The 21,518-nt window shown below is 37.5% G+C and overlaps 1 protein-coding gene across 2 annotated transcripts in view; it reads right to left on the bottom strand.

The window, feature by feature from the left end:
- Positions 1-21,518, bottom strand: part of TMTC4 (transmembrane O-mannosyltransferase targeting cadherins 4) — a 55,864-nt gene that overhangs the window by 10,598 nt on the left and 23,748 nt on the right. Inside the window, exons 6-16 of one of the 2 annotated variants that reach the window (XM_077173520.1) lie at positions 21,044-21,141; positions 18,871-18,963; positions 15,416-15,577; positions 14,453-14,655; positions 11,093-11,264; positions 10,874-11,005; positions 3,467-3,546; positions 3,187-3,294; positions 2,920-3,061; positions 2,131-2,245; positions 1,539-1,651 (exon numbers count right to left, since the gene is read on the bottom strand). In XM_077173520.1, coding sequence (XP_077029635.1) covers positions 1,539-1,651; positions 2,131-2,245; positions 2,920-3,061; positions 3,187-3,294; positions 3,467-3,546; positions 10,874-11,005; positions 11,093-11,264; positions 14,453-14,655; positions 15,416-15,577; positions 18,871-18,963; positions 21,044-21,141 — 1,418 coding nt within the window. The remainder of the gene's footprint in view (positions 1-1,538; positions 1,652-2,130; positions 2,246-2,919; positions 3,062-3,186; positions 3,295-3,466; positions 3,547-10,873; positions 11,006-11,092; positions 11,265-14,452; positions 14,656-15,415; positions 15,578-18,870; positions 18,964-21,043; positions 21,142-21,518) is intronic. The other variant, XM_077173521.1, reaches the window with a different exon arrangement.

Raw genomic sequence — 21,518 nt, 5'->3', positions numbered from 1 at the left:
ATGTATTTTATAACAGTCTCAGGTGGAGAGAGAAAAGAATTACAGTGTCCAGATTTTTTTTCCTGGACACTAGCCAGTCTAGAAGAACAGTAACTGGGTGTTTAACAGCATCACTAACACAAAAGCCAGTGCTGGTTGTCACAGGCCCTGGCCTCACATGTGAACAGGTCAGGACTCCACAGCTGATCAATACTGTAGAAATATAAGTGGTCACAGTAACTACTGGACAGATATATCTATTTTGAGAATCATGGACTTATTAAAATTGGAAACAACCTTTAAGATCATGAGGTCTAACTGTAAACCCCACACTACCAGCATGTTCACCAATAAACCATGTCCTCAAGTGGATATCCATACATTTTTTGAACACTTCCAGGATGGTGGATGCCACCACTTCCCTGGGTAATCTGGGCCAATGTTTTACAATCCCTTTTGTGAAAAAAATTTCCTAATATCTAATCTAAACCTTTCCTGGTGCAACTTAGGCCATTTCCTCCTGATAAGTTTCATACTATAGAATCTTCTTACTTTGTATATACATGAGGATGTTCCTGTAGTGCTGTAAACATTATCACTATCAAAAAGACATCAAATCCCTTAAAAGCCTAAAAAAACCTTAAAAAGGTTCAGCAAATGATGTTTTTCAAAGGTACACCAAGGACTTGATTATTAATTTTTCCCTATCACATACATAAATCACTGATAATAGAGTCAGTTTAAACAACTAACTATATTAAATGTATTTGTAAACTGTATTAAATGTATATATGATTTATTCTCTGTCATATAAGCTTATAATCTGATACAATTCCCTTTGGGAAACAAGTCATCCTCATCAGTTTCATTACATTTACTACTTGCAAATAAAGGTAGCTAATGCTGAGGGTACCACTCCCAGGTCCACTGCATCCAAGAGAAAGTTCAATGCATTCAGCAATGCATGTACTTTCTCTCATAGCATTCTGAGATCATCCAAGTATCCCATCCTCAGTCTGTGATTAACAAACTCATATTACTAGATTTTAGATCGTGTCTGAGGCAAAAAGGCCAGAATTCTTATATATGTGTGTATATATATATATATATATATATATATATATATATATATATATATTTTCACAGGATATATAGCAAAAGCAGAAGGACTAGCTTGGCCCATCTAATTTGAGTTCCTGAAATAAGGTCTCTAATTCAATGCAGGCTCTCTCCCTCTGCAGTGAAGCAACACAAGACCCTAACTGCCCTCTAGTGTGCTTAAGAGCCTATTTCTCTCCACTGACCACTGACATAGTGTAGGGCAGCAACACTTGTAACCTAGGCATCTAAAATAAGGAGGGATAAGCTCAAGACAGAATCACACACCAATACTGTGGTAGAGAAGGGCACTGAAATGTTTGAAACAGATTCTCTAAGTCATAGTCCACAATGATCTCCTCAAACGATTTTTACAAAAAATGTAGATGGAGTTTAATTAAGGAAAAAATCCCAATGAATCCAACCCAAAGCCCTAGAGTCAAAAAGCTCTAGTTACCTACCTTATATTTTTGTGATTTCCCCAGTACATTGGCCAAGGAAAACATAAGGGAATGATCATTAGGTATTAATTCCAGGGCTTCTCTTCCAACTGCTTCTGCTTGAGCTAGATTGCCTGGGAGCCCAGAGAAAGAGAAGACATGTTTTAACACAGCCTTATTAGTTCATGCTGCAAGCACACATCTTTTACAAATAGCTGACTGCATAATTTTTTAGAGAAAACCAGGTATCACACACACACACAAATGTAAAATCCTGTAGACTAAGGCAAAAGAATATCTTCATTTTGTTTTCAATAGATAACACCTTCAGAAGAACAAGAAAGCAGAGATTAAAAAGTTCTGGAATTTAATCTACAATACAAACATGCTTGCACAACGATGGCATTTTAAGTAAGTATCAGAAATTCAATTTATGGGCTGGATTTCAAGTGATGCTTCTGACCCTTCACTGAGTCAGAAGGCATTCTTATAGTATTAGAAGGGGTCTGGGTAGCCAAAGAAGAGGTAGAGATCCTTTTAGATAAAAACAGATAAAGGTTCAAGTTTTTCTAGACACTGAATTATTCATTAAAACATTCAAAAAGACTTTTACCTGTGTTATCAAGCAGTATTATCATATTGTTCCAGGCCAAACTGTGCTCTGGTTTCAGGACTGTAGCATTCCTCCATGCATTCAATGCATCTATGTGGCGATTCAAATCTGCATACTAAAACAAAAGAAAAATCCAGTAATTTTGCTACTACTTGCTCTACTTTCCTATCATTCACTAAAGACACTAAAAAGTTGTTAATGTCTTGTCCTTTCTAGTAGGATTTCTTTTTATAGACAAAAATAAACATAAAAGGAATAAGCTTGTAGTATGGAAGATAAGAATGCTATATACTAATTTTCCTTTTCTTTTCTCTGCAAGTGAGGCTTGTCTTCAAATATGCATGTACCAATAGAAAAAGGAGAAGAAACAGCATACAATTTAGAAATCTACACAAGAGATTTAGTAAATATTTAATGTACATATTTTCAAAAATCTAATCTGAATTTTTCAGCACAGTTCTACTAGCTAACAATATACTAAGGAATGCAAAACATTGGGAAATTATTAATAATACCTTCTGGGAAAAAAAAATTAAATCTGTATTTTTGTTGATACTTCTTTATATGATAAAGTAGGATTACCAAAGGTTGTATGGAAGGAAGTATACTGGGAAAGCAATAGGAAAAGCTACCAAAAGTGTGAAATCACCCTAAAATACAATATAAGCAAACTGGGATAACTATCAGCTTTTAACAGTACAGCAGAATTATATAAATCTATCTATATATATACATACAGAAAGACACACAGATTCCAGTCATAGCTATCATTTATTCAAAAGCACTTACCAACCGCCCTAGATTGTAGTAACAATCTGGATATTTTTTTCTGTGTTTAATTGCTGTCCAGTAGCTTTGCTCTGCCTCTTCAAACCTTCTTAAACTGTTCTGCACTATTCCTAGATTCATCCATGCAGCAGCAAAATCAGGTCTGGGCAAATTGGGAAAAAAAAACCACCGAGAGAGAGGAAAATTAAGCATTTGAAACACAAGATCCTACTGTATCATTTTGGCTCAGTTGGTGCAAAACACTGCTGAGCATTGGTCTAAACATACTGTATTTGTACAGCTAAGGACAGCAACTCCTCTGCTTCATGGAGCTCATTTCTTTCTTTCAGAATATTTCCAAGGTTGTTCATGGCATGCACATATTTTGGATTCAACCTAAAATTTAAAATTTAAGAGATTATTATTATGTATGGACATATATTAATATATGCAAATTGCTAGCTCTGCAACACTGCAGAACATGAAAATGAATACCTAAGCATTTTCTTCATGTTAAACATGAAAGCAATTTTAGGAAATATCATTAAAGCAGTAAAATTTCCAATACCTTACAGCTTCTCTGTAGTATTTGATTGCAGCACTTTGATTTCCTTTGTCAGCCAGGTTTTTGCCAACATTGTAGTGCACCTGAAAACACAGATGGATATTCCACCAGATGCCACACAGATATTTTGTGGAATCAAGTAGCTAAAAATTCTTTCTCTGAAAAGAAACAGTCAGCAGTTGTGTCATTCACTGCTGGCTTATAGTGTAGGTTGATACTTAGGATTGGATAATTCATACAATGAAGACAGTAAGACAAAATCTGAGGTACAGATCAGCTTACCTATTCCAGCTATTTAAGAAAAAATATTAATTTCCTAGTTTTATAAGTGAGGTCACCACACCTTTCACAAAGCACTTTGTATGGAGATCTCCTGCTCTTAATTTAATTTGTTTGACAGATAAGAGAAAGTTTGACTCAAATCAAATCTATCATAGCAGAAGGAACACTACAGCAATGTGTCTAACTTTATTTTCATTATAGCATAAACTAGAAGAAACCCAACATTCACAAAAAACCCAAACAAAAGGTAACAGACAGGCAAAATTATTGTCTAAAGATAAAAGTGTATCAAAGAGCATTTCTGAAATAATATATATAGCAACACGTTGAAGACTTTGCCTGTTGAAAACTGAATGATGAAGGAAGGATCTAGAGCTTTCAGACTACAGGGAGAAGATGCATCATCCTAATTTATGGCAAGAGTAAATAGGAATAAATATATTTCAGAACAAATCTGAGTTAGAAGACATCTCAAATCCCACTTTAAGAGAAATCTCAGAAGACTGTTACCTGGTTGAAAAGTACTGTGAGTGCTGACTCTTGAAAAGAGATTTCTCAGCACCCAGAGCAGGACTTATTATTTAGATTACTTTACTATTTGAAATTGAATTGTATATACTTCATCTAAAGCAAACACATATGCAAATTTTTTCCAAACTTTGAAAATCAAATTTCAAAACAGTATACAGGAATAACTTCAGATTGAAGTCCAAAAAGATAGGTTCATAATGCACTTAGATAAGTCTAATTCACCTTCTACATTCAAAAAAGGATTTTATCTGACATGTCCATTAACTGAAAACCCCTAATTGAAGTTGACATAGTATGTGGGACCTACTGATCCAGCACACATAAGTGTTGGAGCCTAGTTGTTTTGGCATTTAATTGTTGAATTTCATCTCTATGTAACTATTGTAACATGCAGTAACATACCACCAACAAATAAAGTTAAGGACATTTCCCATGCTGTCTCAAATGGGAGAAAAAATATTTTCACTGGTTTTACAGAGAGCAGAGATGCTCTAAAGCTTACTAAGCATGCACAGAGGCAGCTCCTCACACTGTAAGATATAAAATAGCACACAAATTCAGCGCCCCATTAAAGCAGTTCTAGCACAGCTTCCACAAAGAAAAAAATCCTGGCACTGTACTGTACATTCGTAAAAATATGACAAGGCCCATGGCAAAGAAGCAAGAGAATGGTACATTTACATCAAGAAATAACCAAACAAAGATCTATTGACAGTGTCAAAAAATACAAGATAGAGCAACCTTCTCCCAGGAGTCATTTAAGTAAAATGAAATACCCTGAAAGATGTTTCTCAGGACTGAATTCTATTTATATATCTCTTCCAGAAATTATTCAGAACACTAAGATTCTTACCAAATTGGATTGCTCTGATTATATATGTTGAAGTTCACATATTCAAATTTTACCCAGATAAAAGATAAATTGTGGCAACACAAAATAAATACTTAAAGATTTCACTGAATACTGGATGTTAGCCCTTGAAGTAGATAACTTTACACTTCAGTATCAGCAAACAAAATTATATTTAACTTGACTGAATTTCATTCTTTAAGAAGCTTTACAAAATGAAATTTTACTAAAGACCAGGACAGAGCAGATGAGAAAAATCTTGGTGTACACCAACCACTCAGTCTTTCACATGTCAGCTGTCTTGTGTTAGGAAACAGCACTTCACTTTCTGTTTTTCACAGTTTTTTTTAAAAAACATGTAGTATCTTCACATCCATTTTTTTTCTCAAAAGTACCAGCAGCAAGAATATTTTTCTCATGTAAACAGAATTGTGCAGTCTGAAGAAAACTGAGAGATATCAATTCTCTCAAGTCAAAACATCAAATGAAGTATTAAGTGCACAGGTACATTTTGTGAACTGAACTAAAAAGATGTACTATAGTCTATTAAAACTGATTGCACAACTATTTAAATAAACTATTAACATTTTCAATGGTGTATTTCTTTTGCCCTCAGCTATAGCTCCTGTGTGAAAGGAAATTATGTTTCTATACAATACTCCCAAAAATGAAGGGCTCCTTGCTGTATGTAAGTTTTCTAATTTCCCTTCAAGTGAAATTGTAGCTTTAGTTCCTCTTAATATGGTGGTGACAAAGAAAGGAAGAGGAAAGAAGCCCAAAACCAAACATATCAAAGGAAGTGCCCAGCCTACCAGAAACATCCAGTGACAAAACCAGCTCTGCAATGGGTTATAGGATGCAGTAAGATCCTGCTCTTAAGAGCAGGAGCAGCAGAGGGTTTCCAGGCACATCCAGACATCTGAGAGGTACTTGTGCCATCCAGCTGTGTCTCTCACTTCAGTGGCCATGGCAGAGAGAAGCCAAGGTCAGCCTTTAGCTCACTGAAGGCAGGCCTGCAGTAACCATTGCTGTCTGCTGAGCACAGGGCTGTGACTCTCCTGCCCAACATGGGACACAGGTGCTTTCTATGGACCAGTGGGTGGGAAGAATCTGGTCTTTAATAATGAGGGGCTGGTGAGTTGTTTAAAATTTCATCTCTAGAGGCGTGGTTCTTCTGTTTTTGACAGATATTGTGCATGCCAGCCTGGGAGGGAAGGTTTTTTTTTCCTTTCCTGGTTAAACATTTAAGAGCCCTTCGTTATTAAATGATTAAATATTAACTGGAAATGACGTATTACATTATACTCAGATGATCCTTTATCAATCTTAAACAAGCAATTACTTTACAGTAATAGCTCTAAAAGGAGCATTTCTCAGGGATGCATAACAACACAGTATTCTCAGAAATCTAAGAGATCAGGTAAAAATACCCTAGGGTAGAACCTACTTTCAACAGGCATGTGTTAAGTTAACATAACCATAGCACCAGAGCCTAGCCAAGGAATAGGCTCTATGTATTTGTCTGTACAATACTTCAATCAACCGAAGAAGCCAGTATAAAAAAGAAAAAGCACTGCATATTATTCTGTGCCAGATATCCATAGTACTTGAACTCTTATTTGAATGTTAGGAGAGGAAAGAAAAAATATTTTCCTGTACAAAAATGAAATTGTTGCCAGACTGATTTTTTGCTTTTGTTTTCCATCAAAGCAGAACAGGAAGAAATTGAAATGCAATATCATCTTCGAGGAAGTACACCCCCTCAGCTGGAGCAGTACTATTATCACCAATTTTACTCTCTCTTCCTAACTGCTGATAATCTCTTTTTCAGCGAATATGAACATTTACTGAAAAGGATGAAAGCAAAGCACAGATATCAAAATTTCTCCAGGAACATGCAGATGCCTCTGTTCAATGCCAGCTTGTGTCATCAATCTTCTCTTTCTTCTACTACTAAACCTCTGTTTTCTAAATAATAATAAAACAAAGCTTTTTTGATATTCACATCTTGTTTGTGTATCTAATGTTGTCTAAAGATTCTTCTGCATGACTCTGCATATATACAGAAAAATTGACATCTAAAATGGTGGCAAAACACTGCAAATAGCCTGTATAAACACAGCCCACAGCACTTAAGGTAAATTCCCAGAAGATAATCCCTTTTTAATATAGAGCATAAAGAAAAAAATCTCAGTATCTAAAGGAAATGCCCTCTAGATCAGCCTCCTTAAGGATCAAAGATCAGATCCTCAGGCAGCATTAAATCTTGTTCTGTAACAAAGAGGTTTTACAGGATCTTTTAAGAAAGTATAGAAACCAATCTCACAAACTTACTGTACCTTTTCAGTATTAGCATAGTTAATCTCTGACAAACGTGCATCTATAATGATTGCAGTTTGCATAAGGCATAAATTTCAAAGTTACTTAGTATGTCAAGGCAGATAGTTACTAACATTGTGTTGGGAGTATTTTAACTTCCTTGCTTATTATTGCATAAAAATTGCTACTGAAATGGCTTTTCAAAAATTATGTTTATTAATTTCTATCCTTTAAAGAAAAGCCAGTAGCAAGGAGAATGTAGAGATTATTACAAAATCACTATAATTTACAGTCATTTAAATTCAGTTATTTCAAATCTAGGAAAAGAAAAATGCTGGCTATTTCCCATGTGTGTAACAGTGTAACTGCAATTATTTATTTAGGGAATCAATGAGAGGAAGTCATCCAGGAATAAAGACCATATCTGGATTCTTAACTGCTATGGCTTTTCTAAAAGCTGACAAAAAATAACTCAGTTCTTCAAACAATGCAAACATTTCTAACAGAAAAAAAAAAGACAGCAACATGAGCATTTTTGGGAATAATCTTTAAACTTGAAAGAAACAATGTGTAATGACTTCAAAAGGTGAGGAGCAATCCAGCAATGTCTATAAATAGTGAACAACAGTAGGAGAGGGTCGAAATCTCACACAATCTTACATATCCACATCTGCTCTAGTTGTCAGGACTTCTTTTATCATCAGTGGAGAGAAAGACAAATCTAGGATACAGTCCTTCTGACTTGGGTCTCTCATTTAGTCCAAGGAGAGGAACTAAATGCTAAAAGAAACAGCTTCTTCTCCCCTGGAGAAGAATCCAATCCATACAGTATGAAAAAGGTGGTAGGGAAAATGGAATCAATACAGAGGCACTTCCTGTTCAGCAAAGGAAAATACTGCCAAATGTATTAAAAATGTGTATTGTTTCAGTCAGATGACCTTTGAAACCAACCTGGACATGTTTAACCAAGATCTGTAACATACTTATTTCTCTCTCTTAAAAAACCCTACCTACCCACCCACCACATATTATTTATATATATATATATAAAACATAAATATATAACATATATATTTTTACATATTGTAAATAAATAACATTTGAATAAATTTAACAATATTTAAAACATTTAAAAATCTGTATTGGGAACATTTTTAGAGGTTAAAATATTTTGTAGCTTCATTATGGTACCTGATTATTTCCAATATATTTTAAAGTCACTGGGCAATGTTTATTAAAGTTGATCTTAAATGTCATCCTCCTGAGCCAGATGTGTCAAGGCACCACATTCACTACTGTGCTACACAGTCTCATTTAATGCAGTTTCCACGTTTTTATCTAAAGGATATGTTTAAAGAAATGAGTCTTGAAATTAAACAAGGCAGTGCTGTTACAACTTGTTATTTAGAATTAGGGTAAGTTTACTCCACTTCCCACACAGACAATTTGGAATTGAAAAGAGCTGTATAACAAAACATGAACAGCTTTTTCTGCTACTGAGGATTTGAGATTTTGAGATCCTGATACATAATGGAAGCAAAGCATGACCACATTACACATATTTAATATGTTCCAAGAACAACAAGAAAAAGCTATTATGTGTGCCATTCTTTGGTGTGCAGCAGGCTCCCACTGAAATAAATGGGTCACTGAAAGAAAGTCCTGTGGAGTCATTTTTAAAGGAAGCCTGCAATTTCAAGACAACTGAAGATCAAAACAAAACCAGATTCAAATTTTTACATTTACCTTTATCAAAATTAAATAAATATAGCTGAGTTCATAGAGAAAACAAGACATAGGCCCTCATACATGGACTCTCTAATGTTCCTGCTTAGAAAAGTTCCCAACTATTGTGATTTCAAAGTTACATCCTTCAGCAAAATTGGAATGTGAGCCTACCATCCTTTCCCGGTTCACATCTCCATGCTTTCCCCTTGCACAAGCTGTCACCAGCAGAAATACAGCTCAGGCATGTCTACAGTGCCCAGTGTTGACAAACACAAGCTCATTTTGCCTGTACATTCATTGGCTTTAAACCAGCTGCATTAGCTCAGTCGCTTGTGCACAGCTTATCGGCTCAAGCCCAGTAGTGTGGGAGCACAGCCACACAGCTTCCCAGCCAGGCATGGCTGCAGGCCAAGGAGCTTGGAGCACAGGCAAAGACTGGGGATCTGTCTAAAGCACTCTCACCATGGCAGATGGATGGAGCTGCACACAAAGAAAACAGATTGCATTTGCTCCATTTATAGCATGCGCTTGTCATCCAGAAGACAAGATATACTGAGGTCATCATTAAAAAGAAGATGGTTGCCTACCACTGCCACACAATAAAATACAACAGCTCTTTCCTATGTATTAAAATCTCAGACTATTGAAAGATGCCACCATGTTGCAAATATTGGCCATAAATGTTTTTTACAGCTCACTGTTGCGTATTTGTATTCCAGTAAATGCTAAGTTTATCATTCTCTTTGTGAAGTTGAGCCTTCACAGGTTCCTTTTTAAACCCTGTGTCTTGATTGGCATTTTCTAGATACCCCTCTAGATTACAGGAATCTAATCTTTTAAAACATCAATGCATTTTTATTGACAAGCTGCACATTCCCACTCCCAGGCTCTTCAAAGAGTCTCTTTACTAAAATTCAGACAACATCAGGGCTCAGTGGTGTGCTCCAACAGATCACACTCTTGGCTGTCAAAGGACTGCTGTGGAGGTCACCTCTGTTGGAGGCTGGAGTCAGTCTCTGATGCTGAACACTGCTGCTCAGCTCAGTGAAACATCCTATCCAGCCCCACCATCTTACTTGTTCCCTCACTAAGCCTGCAGGGAAAACTGCAGCTTTCCTCAGTGCCCATGTCTGAAGAGTCTAGCCCGCTCGGCTGCTGTAAAAAAGCAGAAGTGGGAGCAAGATTTTACTCCCACATCCTGCAATTGCATTGATGATATGCTGCTTTGTCCCTCAGCTGTGCTGGCTTTATATACCACTGGAAGGTTCACAGAAAGGATTCTAAAAACAGCATAGACATTTTTCAGCTGAATATATTGCTACAATTTACTAACTGTGTTTTGATATTTTTGTTGCAATAACTTGCAATTAGACACACAATTCTTCTAAATAGATTTTATTACCAGTACGTCCAATTTGACTTGATGCCTTTCTTGAAGTGCATTCTCCCCTCTCCCTCACCTCCCCACTCCCACCTCCAAGTTCTGAATTACAATATTGTAATTTGCACTTTCTGGTATTTTGACTATGCTGCCACTGTAATTTAGATGTCTGACATGTCAATGTCATTCCTGAACCGAGCAAGACTGTGAATAACACTGTAGCACAATACATTAACTATGCATAATACCTCCTTGACCCCACATTTGAAAACAAAAAAACCAAAAAGTAAAAAAGATTACAAGTCAATGAGTGACTTACTTTTGCATTCAGAGGGCACACAGACAATGCGCTCCTAAAAAGCTGTTCTTCTGACCTCCACTGACTGCTGCGGAGCGCACAGCGCATAACATTTATCAACAGGATTCCAAGTACTGCCACAGCAAGAATTTTCTTAAGGAAAGAGAGGCAAGTTAAGAAACAAATCATGCAATTGAACTGCTTCATCATCAACAACTTTACTGATTATTTTGATGGTACCTTTTTCTTGGCTTGCTTACTCAAGAGACTAAATCCATATGTAAAGAGAATACAATATCCAATACTGGGGAGGTAGATGACTCTCTCTGCAACAACAAATCCTACTCGGAAGAAGAGATTACTTGCAGGAAGAAAAGGGATAATAAGAAATCCAAGTCCCAGTGTAAGGATTCTGCAAACAAGAAACATTCTCAGGTTAACTACAAATCTTAACTAAAGTACCTTTTCCACTTAACATATTAACTTTATTTAAACATTGTAGAAGGATGTGCATATAGGGCAGGGAGGCACTTTAAAAATCATTGCTATAATTTCCAGAAAAGCAATATTCATGCTTCCAGGCCACAAAATAGCCCCATTACATATTAATTATAGAACTCCTGTTTAAAATACAGGAAAAGTAATGGTAAAAGCTACCTGTCTATTTTTGGACCTAGTAAGACAGTAATGGGAGCAAAAACATAAGTGACTGTTAAAGAAGAAACTTAGGTGCACATTCAGCTGAGAGGGTGGTTTTTCTCCTAACAAACACATCAATAGTAGAATCCATTGTGGTTAACCACTTGAAAGTTAGTAATCTACTCTCTTTCTACAGACAGAAGAGACACACAGCTTTTGAGAGCAGTTTGTTTCCTTTTCTTTGGAACCAATGTTAGCATCCTCAGCAAGTAGCTCTTTATGGACTATATAGAGCTCAGACAAAAGAGTCTAGGTACCTCACTTTTACAGAGCTGACATAAGGGAATAAGAACCTCAGGTCTGTGTTAGGTGTTTCTTACCAAGGCCACAGGCAAGGTAATTGTCTATTCTAATTTATTACAAATGAATCTCTACACTGTAAGGTAGATGCATCCTACCTTTTCTCATTCCCAGAAGTCCTAGGCCTTCACTATACATTTTATCTTCACTTTTTACTAAAAACCTATTTAGCAATAAAGGCTTAGTGAGTGCATTTTTACTAGAAAGTAGGACATCACTAGCAGCAAGAGTTCCACCCCCTCTCCAAAATGATTTATCTATGCAAATAAGTATGGGAACAGCAGAAAGGCAGGCAGATACACTGTTAACATTTGAAGGGATGAGAAGGAAGAAAAGAATAAGATTTTGCACTCTGAACAACACACAACTCTGAATTACCTATGTTGGTGATAAAAGGAAGACTGTGGAAAATGTGGAAGCATTTGGTAAGCCTGGCTACCCAGGACATGGAGAAGGCTGAGGTATTCAATGACTTTCTTGTCTCAGACTTCACCAGCAAGTGCTCCAACCCCACCGCTCAAGTCTCATAAGGCAAAGGCAGAGACTGGGAGAACAAGAAACTGCCTGCTGTAGGAAAAGGTCAGGTTCAAGAACATCTAAGGTGCACAACTCCATGGGATCTGGTAAGGTGCACTTGCAGATCCCAAGGGAACTGATGGATGAAGTTTCTAAGATAGTGCTGAGCTCCTACCCATCATACTTGAGAAGTCATGACAGTCTGCTGAAGTTCCTACTGACTAGAAAAGGGGAGACATAACCCTCATGCTTTAAACAGGGAAAAAGGCAGACTCAGGAAAGTAGGTCAGCAGGTCACCTCTGTGCCTGGCAAGATCATGGAGCAGATCCTCCTGGAAAATATGCTAAGGCACCTGGAAAAGAAGGAGATGATTAGTGAAAGCCAATCTGGCTTCACGAAGGGAAAAATGTGCCTGACAAATTTTATAGCCTTCTACAATGGAGTTACAGCATTGCTGGATAAAGGAAGAGCAAGTGATATCATCTACCTGGACTTGTGCAAAGCATTTGACACTGTCCAGCATGACATCCTCATCTCCAAACTAGAGACATGGAGTTGACAGCTCGACCTCTTGGTGGCTAAGAAAGTGGCTAGATGGTTGCATGCAAAGAGCTGGAGCCAATGGCTCAGTGTCCAGAGTCCAGTGACAAGTGGTGTTCCTCAAGGGCTGGCATTGGGACTGGCACTGTTTAACATCTTTGTTGGTGACATGGATGGTGGGACTGAGTGCACCCTCAGCAGGTTTGCCCACAACACCCAGCTGTGCAGTGGAAGGAAGGGATGCCATCCAGGGGGACCTGGATAGGATAGGTGGGCTGATGCAAACCTCATGAAACCCAAGTGCAAGGTCTGGTGCTTGGGTCAGGACAATCCCATGAACAAAGATGGGGTGGACAGAAAATGGGATGAGAGCAGCCCTGAGAAGGACTTGGGGGTGTTCAGTGATGAGAAGCTGAACATGACCCAGCAATGTGCACTTGCAGTGCAGAAAGCCAACCATATCCTGGCTTGCATCAAAGAGCATGGCCAGCAGGGCCAGGGAGGTGGTCCTGCCCCTCCTACTCTGCTCTGGTGAAATCCCAGCTTGGAGTGCTGCCTCCAGCTCTGGGGCCCCCAAGATAAAGAGGACATGGACCTGCTGGAGTGAGTGCAGAGGTGGGCCATGAAGATGAGGAGAGGGCTGCAGCATGTCTCCTATGAAGACAGGCTGGGAGAGGTGGAGTTGTGTATCCTGGAGAAAGAAGCCTCCAGGGAGACCTTCTAGCAACCTTCCAGAGGGCAACAAGGGAGCTGGAGATGGGCTTTTCAAAAGGACGCGTAGTGATAGTGCCTCATTCCTGGAAGTGTTCAAGGCCAGGATAAACGGGGCTTGAGAAACCTGATCTTATGAAAGGTGTCCCTGCCTGTGGCAGGGGGACTGGAACCACCTGACCTTTAAGGTCTCTTCCAACTCAAACCATTCTATGACTGAGCAGTTGAAAAATTTTAAGGAACTGAGAAATTAAGTCTACATAAAATCCATGGTTACAGAACCTACAAAGTTAAACAGAACCCCTTAGTGAGAAAGAACAGTTTACAATAATTTTTTTAGTTCCTTTGGGTGAGGTACAAGTTGTTTTCTGAGTACATACTATGGGTCAAGCATTTTACTTTTTAACTGTATGACCATGGCCAGTATTTCTACCTGCTTTCAAAGCCCATCTCCTCTCTTCCATTATTAAGAGGAAATTAAAGGAAATGATGACTTGTAAGAAGTACGGGCAACAACAAACAATTTCCTACTGCATTTTGAGCACATATTACTTTTTACCACCTACAGTGTTAAGGATCTCAAAACGCCGTTTCAGAAGAAAAAAATAAAGCAGCCATCCATGCCTCCTCCTCCATCTCTGTTTCCTACTATTTGGTGTATAGTGATGGACCCAAATTGGGATAAAACTGTAATGACAGCTATAAATATTTATTTGATCTGCATTTGCTAGACACTGGTTCCACTGAATTGTTAAAATTATCAGTAGTGGATTTAACAAAATAATACTGTACTCAAGTTGGCCAGGCATTTAAAATTCATCACTGTCTCTTACCTTCTCTTATGGCTGTCTTCTGAGCACAGAGCTTGGCATATCAGACCAATTAGGCAGAACCAAAGTGCTGCTAGTGCAATTATCCTCCAGTCGCTGACGGATTTAATGAGGGGTATGCAGCCCATTGACCAATCAAAACACAGCCACCAGGGACACAACAGCAACCATGCATTCAGTGAATAGTAGTAATTATAGTTTATAGCCTGTCAGTCAAAGAGAAAACAAACATTTATTTGATAGTAAACTTGGGGGGGGTGAAGAAGGGGGCAACTTTAGTCCATCTCTCTTCCCTCACTCCCCTTGTAACACAATAAAGAGGCCATGAATACTGTTAGACTACAACTATTTACATATCCATTACAATTACAGCTGTGAAGTTAATTTTTAATTTTCTTTTAAACATAGCTAGGTGGCTCTCTAGTTCAGAGCAGGGAAATGCAATTCTGTGCTATCCAACCAATATTCATACATAAAAAGAACAATCTCGTACAACAGGAGAAAACATCAAAAGACATCATCCACTGTCATTATCTTTGATTCTCCATCTCCAGAAAGATCCTTAATGCCACCAGATCTGTATAGGCAAGACATGCTCCATATACACCAGACTAGAACTTTGTGCTATTTTCTTTAGTTGTGAAAGATGAAAAGTCAAGCACAGTGTGTGGAAAAGGGATGAAAAACAGCAAAAGCTAATTTCTTGCATGCATGGGAAAAATATGGAGTAAATGGAAAAGTATTGCAATGTGCATGCTAAATTGAATGCAAAGAATATACACGGTATACTATTAAAAAAAATTGCAGAGAATCATCACAGCAGCACAAGCGAAGGTGACTTATCACACATATCTTGAAATGTAAAAACTGCCCACTTTATTGTTTCTTAGAAGCACAGAAAACTTAATTTTATCACAAAAGACAAAGGTTCTGAGCTGGCCAGAAAAAAGCAACTTTGTAACTTACTCTTACAAACAGACTGTCAGCGAATGAAGCTGGGTTGTCTACTTCAGTGAAAGCTGGGGGCCCTGTGCCCATAATCCTCCAGCGGATATAAAGTATTCCAGCCCCTCCACACATCAACAGGGCTATCCTGAAAAGCAGCCCCTTTCTTAACAGCCCAGCATTCTACAGGAAAAAAAGAAAGAAAGAAAAAAACCCACCTCATATAGGAACAGTATTTGTTCTCTTACCCAACACATTTGTATCCTTTTCACCTCTATCTCAGAAAGAAAAAAAAGCTATTCCTGTGTGGTTTTGCTATTAGAGCTGGCATTTTAATGGGAAAGTATTTCTTGCAAATATTTTAATTTCCTTCTCAATCAATAAACAAAACTTGTTACTTCAAGAAGACTCTTCCACAAATCTTCTGTAATTCTATAGCTGATACAGTTTTACATGGCAATTTCTGACAGGGAATTTGAGCAGAATACAGCCTTTAGTATACAGCATATTAAATTAATTTATCTTTTCTTTCTAAAATGGAGGATGAGTACTTTGGGGACTTTGTTTTAAATAGCTATTTTCAGCTGTCTGCTTGTCATGGAAAAAATTTGTCCACTTAGGTATCTTTAGAGGTAAAATTACAGGTATATACCAAGAAAACTACACAGTTAGGAACTGGGAGGAATTAGAAACTGAATTAAAATTTTCACTGAAAAACTTGATTAAAAAGCTAATGACAGAGAGGCACCCAAATCACTTACTTCAGGGTAAATGACCCAAGATCAGTAAAAGTATAAAACTGTGTTTTATCTATATTAACTCAGTTGGTTTACATCATGCATTTTATAATATACCCTCCAGGCTGTAAAGAAGGCAAGTCACATAAAACATAAAGAAATGATGGTGTAGACAGTAAATCTGACAGACTTTTATATCTTTTTCTCCAGAACATATAACACTTTTCTCCAAGCACACATAATTTTCATTAAAAAAAAAAAAAAAATATAACAACCAAACCAAACCCAAACCAAAAAACAAACCAGTGTACACTGTAGAGATTCTTCAAGCTTCACCAGTGGAGACTGGAAACAGAATCATCACTAAGTATAACAATACACCAGTCATAGCTTTAAGATGGCACAATAATTATGATTACCTCTTAGTGGACTATGCTCTTTAGCAAGGACCACCATAGATTTTTAGGATATCAGATATCAGTGCACTGGCTGAAGATACTTATTTTCTAAAGGATGGAAAAGTTAAATTAAAAAACAATTTTCAGATTGCTTTTTTAGTATTTGTAATTGACAATGGAGTCATGATAAAATATTTAGTTGAATATCTAAGGATAAAGCAGTTTGTAATTTTGAGTTTACATAAGCAAGCCTTTGTGCTCAAATGATTGCTTCCAACCTGGACATCTCAGTAGCCAAAATTACTACAAGGAGGATTTAGGAATAGTTTTCCTATAAAATAGCTTTTGGAGAAAATTGTACTATGAAAAGAACCCACATATAGTGAATATTTATAACTGCTTTATGACAGATTAACAACAAAATCTCTTAGCCCAGGGCTTCATTTTATTTAACAGTACATGCAGTCTCTTAAAGGCCAGATTTCACAATTGCCACAAAATCTCTCAGTAGGCAGAATGTAAAAGTGGAAGAAGTGTTATTGTCTCCTCTCTGATTCAGAGCTAACTGAAATCTGGCATGAAACTGAAACCTGTCTCAATCAAGAAGAAAAAAAAATGTTCTTACTTGAAGAGTTTTTAGAATCTGCCTTTCAACAAAGCAAAACAATCTTAGATATACTTCCTTGAAAAGAGCAGAACAGATTTTTGCAGGTAACAGGAGCTAAAATTAATTACTTCTACCAAAAGAATAAGAGGGAAAAGGCACATCTGATGTTTTCTTCACTGAAACAGAACCATTTAAAAGTTCTTCTATAATACAGAAGCACCACACTCTGAGCTCTTCATGCTTAAAGAGTAACCCTCCAAAAAGGTTTGCCTCTGACATTTCCTAGAATCATAGAATGGCTTGGGCTGGAAGGGATTCCATGGATATCTTTTGCTAGATCAGTTTGCTCAAAGCCCTGTCAAGTCTGGTCCAGAACACTTCCAGGAATGGGGTTCCACAGCTTCTCTGGGTAACCTGTTCCAGTGCCTCACCACCCTCATTGTAAAGAATTTATTACTGGTCAAACACTGGAACAGGCTTCCTAGAGAGGTGGTCTCCTGGAGCCTTCTCTTCTCCATTCCAGAAGGCCACTGGATTAGTCAGGCACAATCTGCACATGGTGAAGCTGGGTTGGCTGTCTCAAGCCACCTCCCTGTCATTCATATGTTTTGACATAACTTCCAGGAGGATCTATTCCATGCTCTTACCAGGCACTGGTGTGAGGCTGACTGGCCACTTATTCCTGAGGTTCTACTTATTACCTTTTGTTTCCAGCACTTAATTCTGAACCAGCTCTGCTGTAGATCCCTACAATTCTAGATGCTTCCCACGTCATATTCTAGTTGACATTAGTCTCCTTATACAACAAACCTCCCCAGCATTCCCATTTGCTGCCTGAAACACTCCTGTAGTCCTCACTTAGCCCTTCTTGGTCAAAACTATTATTTCATTTCTAGAGAACCTACTTCCCCTGATTTCCCCTGCAGCTCATTTCACTCCTCACAAAGGAATTTAAAAGCCCAACAGGACTTGTGCCACTCAGAAACATTAGTGAGACTCCTCTGCAGTGAAACCACTAACTGCAGCAAAGTACAAGGAATATTCTTTTGCCTTGTCGAATGTTGGATGAGAATCTTAGCTGTAGTAGGCTGTAGGTCTACTTGGCTGTTATCCATCATTGATCTGAGGCCGATTGTTTCTGTTGCTTGCTTGCCAGTGCCAATACTAGGTGCCAGACTCCACTTGAGACAATACCAGATAAATTGACATCAATGAAAGTCAGAAAAATCAATCCCTAGCAACTATCAGTGCTTACCTAACTTCCTTTAAACTACAAAGCTACTAGGACCCCATAACATAATATGTTTTTAATGTACTTGTCTAACTCTGTCATTGAGAATCTGAATGAATCTCTCCCTCTCTTTATTCTGACCAAACCATTCTGAGTTCCATTTCAGGTGTATAATTACTGATCCTGGAGAACTTGTTGCATCAAGCAGTCAACGGTTCCATTTAACATTTTTAACATATTGTTGAGAAAATTGTGGAAGGAGTTTTACTATTCAAAGCAATTCTAACAATACCCCATTACTACTCATGTTGCTGCAAAGATGCCTTACTAGTCTGACTAACAAGACCTTTTTTGGTTGGTTGGTTGGTTTGGGTTTGTTTTTTCCCAATTCTCAACAACAACAAAACTGCCAGAAGCTGAATCTTTGTCTTTTAGGACATAACTGTCTGAATGGCCAGAATGAACAAAATCTGTAAGAATGAACAAAACATCCAAGGACTCACCTCCAATGACTTGTCCTTATACAGTAACTTTCGAATGAGCTCCAAAAGATTTATCTTGTTAATCACCAGTGCATCAAACACTGCATTCAAACCCTAAGGAGCCAAGAGAAAAATAACAGCAAAAGATGAAGCAGCTAACCACAAATATTTTCTTTTAAATACATCCTGAATTGACTTACTGTACATCTTAATTCTGATTCCAAACAATTAGAGAGATACATTGGTAGCAATGATGGCAGAATGGTAAATGCAGCTCAGATTAGCAGAATAACGTTTTACTGCAATGAGAATTCTCCTGCTACATGGAATAACCCTTCAGGGAATATTATGCACCAGCAAGCTAGATAACATATGCATGGTCACAACAGAATTCTGCTCTCCATCTTCTTCCCCAAGTGTTCTGCAGTGTAAATGCTGCAGTCAAAAGGTAAGGCTTCTATCAGTAAGGTGGAGTTTCTTTAAGCCTTCTACTTATTTTTTGTTGTATGGTATCTTTGGACTTCCAGGTTTCAGAAATACTGTTTTTAAAGGGTACAGGCAAAGGCTGAGAAAGATTTAACAGAGGTATCAAGCTTGCTTTTCTTGCAACTACAGTAATAAGCACAGTGCAAGTTGCTGGGGAAAAAAAAGAAAAAAGAGTTGCATATGACATCAGCCACTACACATAAAACTAGAACATATTCGCATGTTTTGCAGGGCTACACTTGCATATAACTACCTCCAAGCAAGAAAACAAAATGTATAAATGTGTCCAGGGGTAATTCTACTGAGGTTACTGGCAAAATCAAAAATTTCTGCTTCAAAAGTTTCAGCTTATCACCATGGTAATTCTTGAGTATTTATCCTATATTCTAATAATTTCAGAAATTAACTCACTGTTCTAAAGACTAAATAGAAAAAACACCCCAGTAGAACTAGTTCCAGCTGAAGCAAAGGGCTGGTACACTGGGAGGCCACAAGCCCCTCACTAACAGTCAGAGGGAAGGGACAGAAGATAGGTTAGAGTGTGGCTTGGTTCCATGTAGAAAGGCCACTTGGCAATTAAAAGGCTTTTGGCTCACTCAGATGGAAATAGGAAGGCAAGAATTTACTGAAAATCACATTCAGCCTCCAAGTAATCTTTTTAATGGGTGATTTAGCCCTTTATCCCTCCGACCTGTGCCCCTTAGCACAACAATAAATATAATCATCCTAGCAGTGCAACAGCATACAAATAAAATCCCAAATCCAATAATAGTTCTGCATCTGATAGCTCAAATAGTTACTTCATACTGCTAGAATAAATTACACATTTTAAGACAATCCCTTATGCTTTCCTTACAGATACCTTTGAAAAACACATCACAACATTTACAAACATCTATCAAAAAAATGTCCCAAATCAAGAAGTTTTCTGTAATTTCTTTTCCCTTTTCTTCTAGCAAGGACAAGAGGGTCATTGCTGCAAAGAATTTTCTGCTTCTGTTGCTTATCTATGTCAGTTAAAGCTATAAACTGGATTTATTAATAAAGACATATGGCTATATAAAAGGTAAAAATCACAGATAGAGCATTTCAGGTGGCCAGTTTGGTCACCTAAACCAGCATTGTCTTCACTGAAGTTATAAAAAGCCAGACCACAATAAACATGAACAATAACTACATCTGTTTCCACAGACAGATCATTAAATAAGGGACAAAAGGAAGAGATGCAGTACTAGAAGTGCTAATTAGGCCATAATATAATTATAATTAGGGCCATAAACAATGGCCCTAATTGTAATTACACTGTTCACAAAAGCAAGGGAATGGAGCTTTTAAAAATGCTCTCCTCCAGTTATCTCTTTGTTCATGAGCCTTCTCTTCACAAGAAGTTTGTAGTCCTGCTATGTCAAGAATTTAATTCAAAACCAAGGGCAACAAAAGTGGAACTAATGTTGTAAAATCTTTAAGCTTGCAAAAATATATGCAACCTGGTTACAAAAGTTAAAAGTGAAAGACTCTAACAGATTGGCAAAGATACAGTTAAGACGGATCTATGAGAATACTGCTTTTTGTCAACATTAATTAGTTTTCTGAACAGAATATAAAGGTGTGCATGTCATTAGCTGTGGAGAAGATTAATTTCTGTAGACTTTGCAACTATACTTGACAGCTGTTGAGGTGAAAATTCAGTTAATAAGAGAATTCTTACCAGTATTGTAATTCCTTGTTCTTTGCACAGCATGGCTATTGCCCCTAGGACAACACTCACCAGCACCCAGAATAGAGAAAATGTATGTCCTTCCTTATCTGTTAAAATAAAGAGTGCCATAGCTTTAGGTATTTTATACATTTAAAGGTAAATTAAAATAAGAATTTAAAAAATAAACAGCATTTAGTATTGCAGTCTTTTCTACCAGTTAAGATCTGGACACACAGACTTAAAAAGCATAGGGCACCTCCTGCAATATGCTGGCATTTGTCCCTTTATTGCAGTCGTTTTCTGTTCTTGGAGACATTAGAAATGTTCCTATTTGCTTGATGTTTTAGCCAGATTAATTAGAATGGCAGAAGCTTCACATAATTTTCACAATTTGTCATCTGCAAAGGTTAATTCCCAATATTTAGAGATATTTATCATCCTTAGCTAGAGCTCTGTCATTACTGGGCACTGTCTTCCTACCATA

Source organism: Agelaius phoeniceus, chromosome 2, assembly GCF_051311805.1.
Source record: "Agelaius phoeniceus isolate bAgePho1 chromosome 2, bAgePho1.hap1, whole genome shotgun sequence".
Lineage (NCBI taxonomy): Eukaryota > Metazoa > Chordata > Aves > Passeriformes > Icteridae > Agelaius > Agelaius phoeniceus.
Note: the sequence above shows the minus strand (reverse complement) of the source record. Positions and strands in the feature narration are given on the sequence as shown.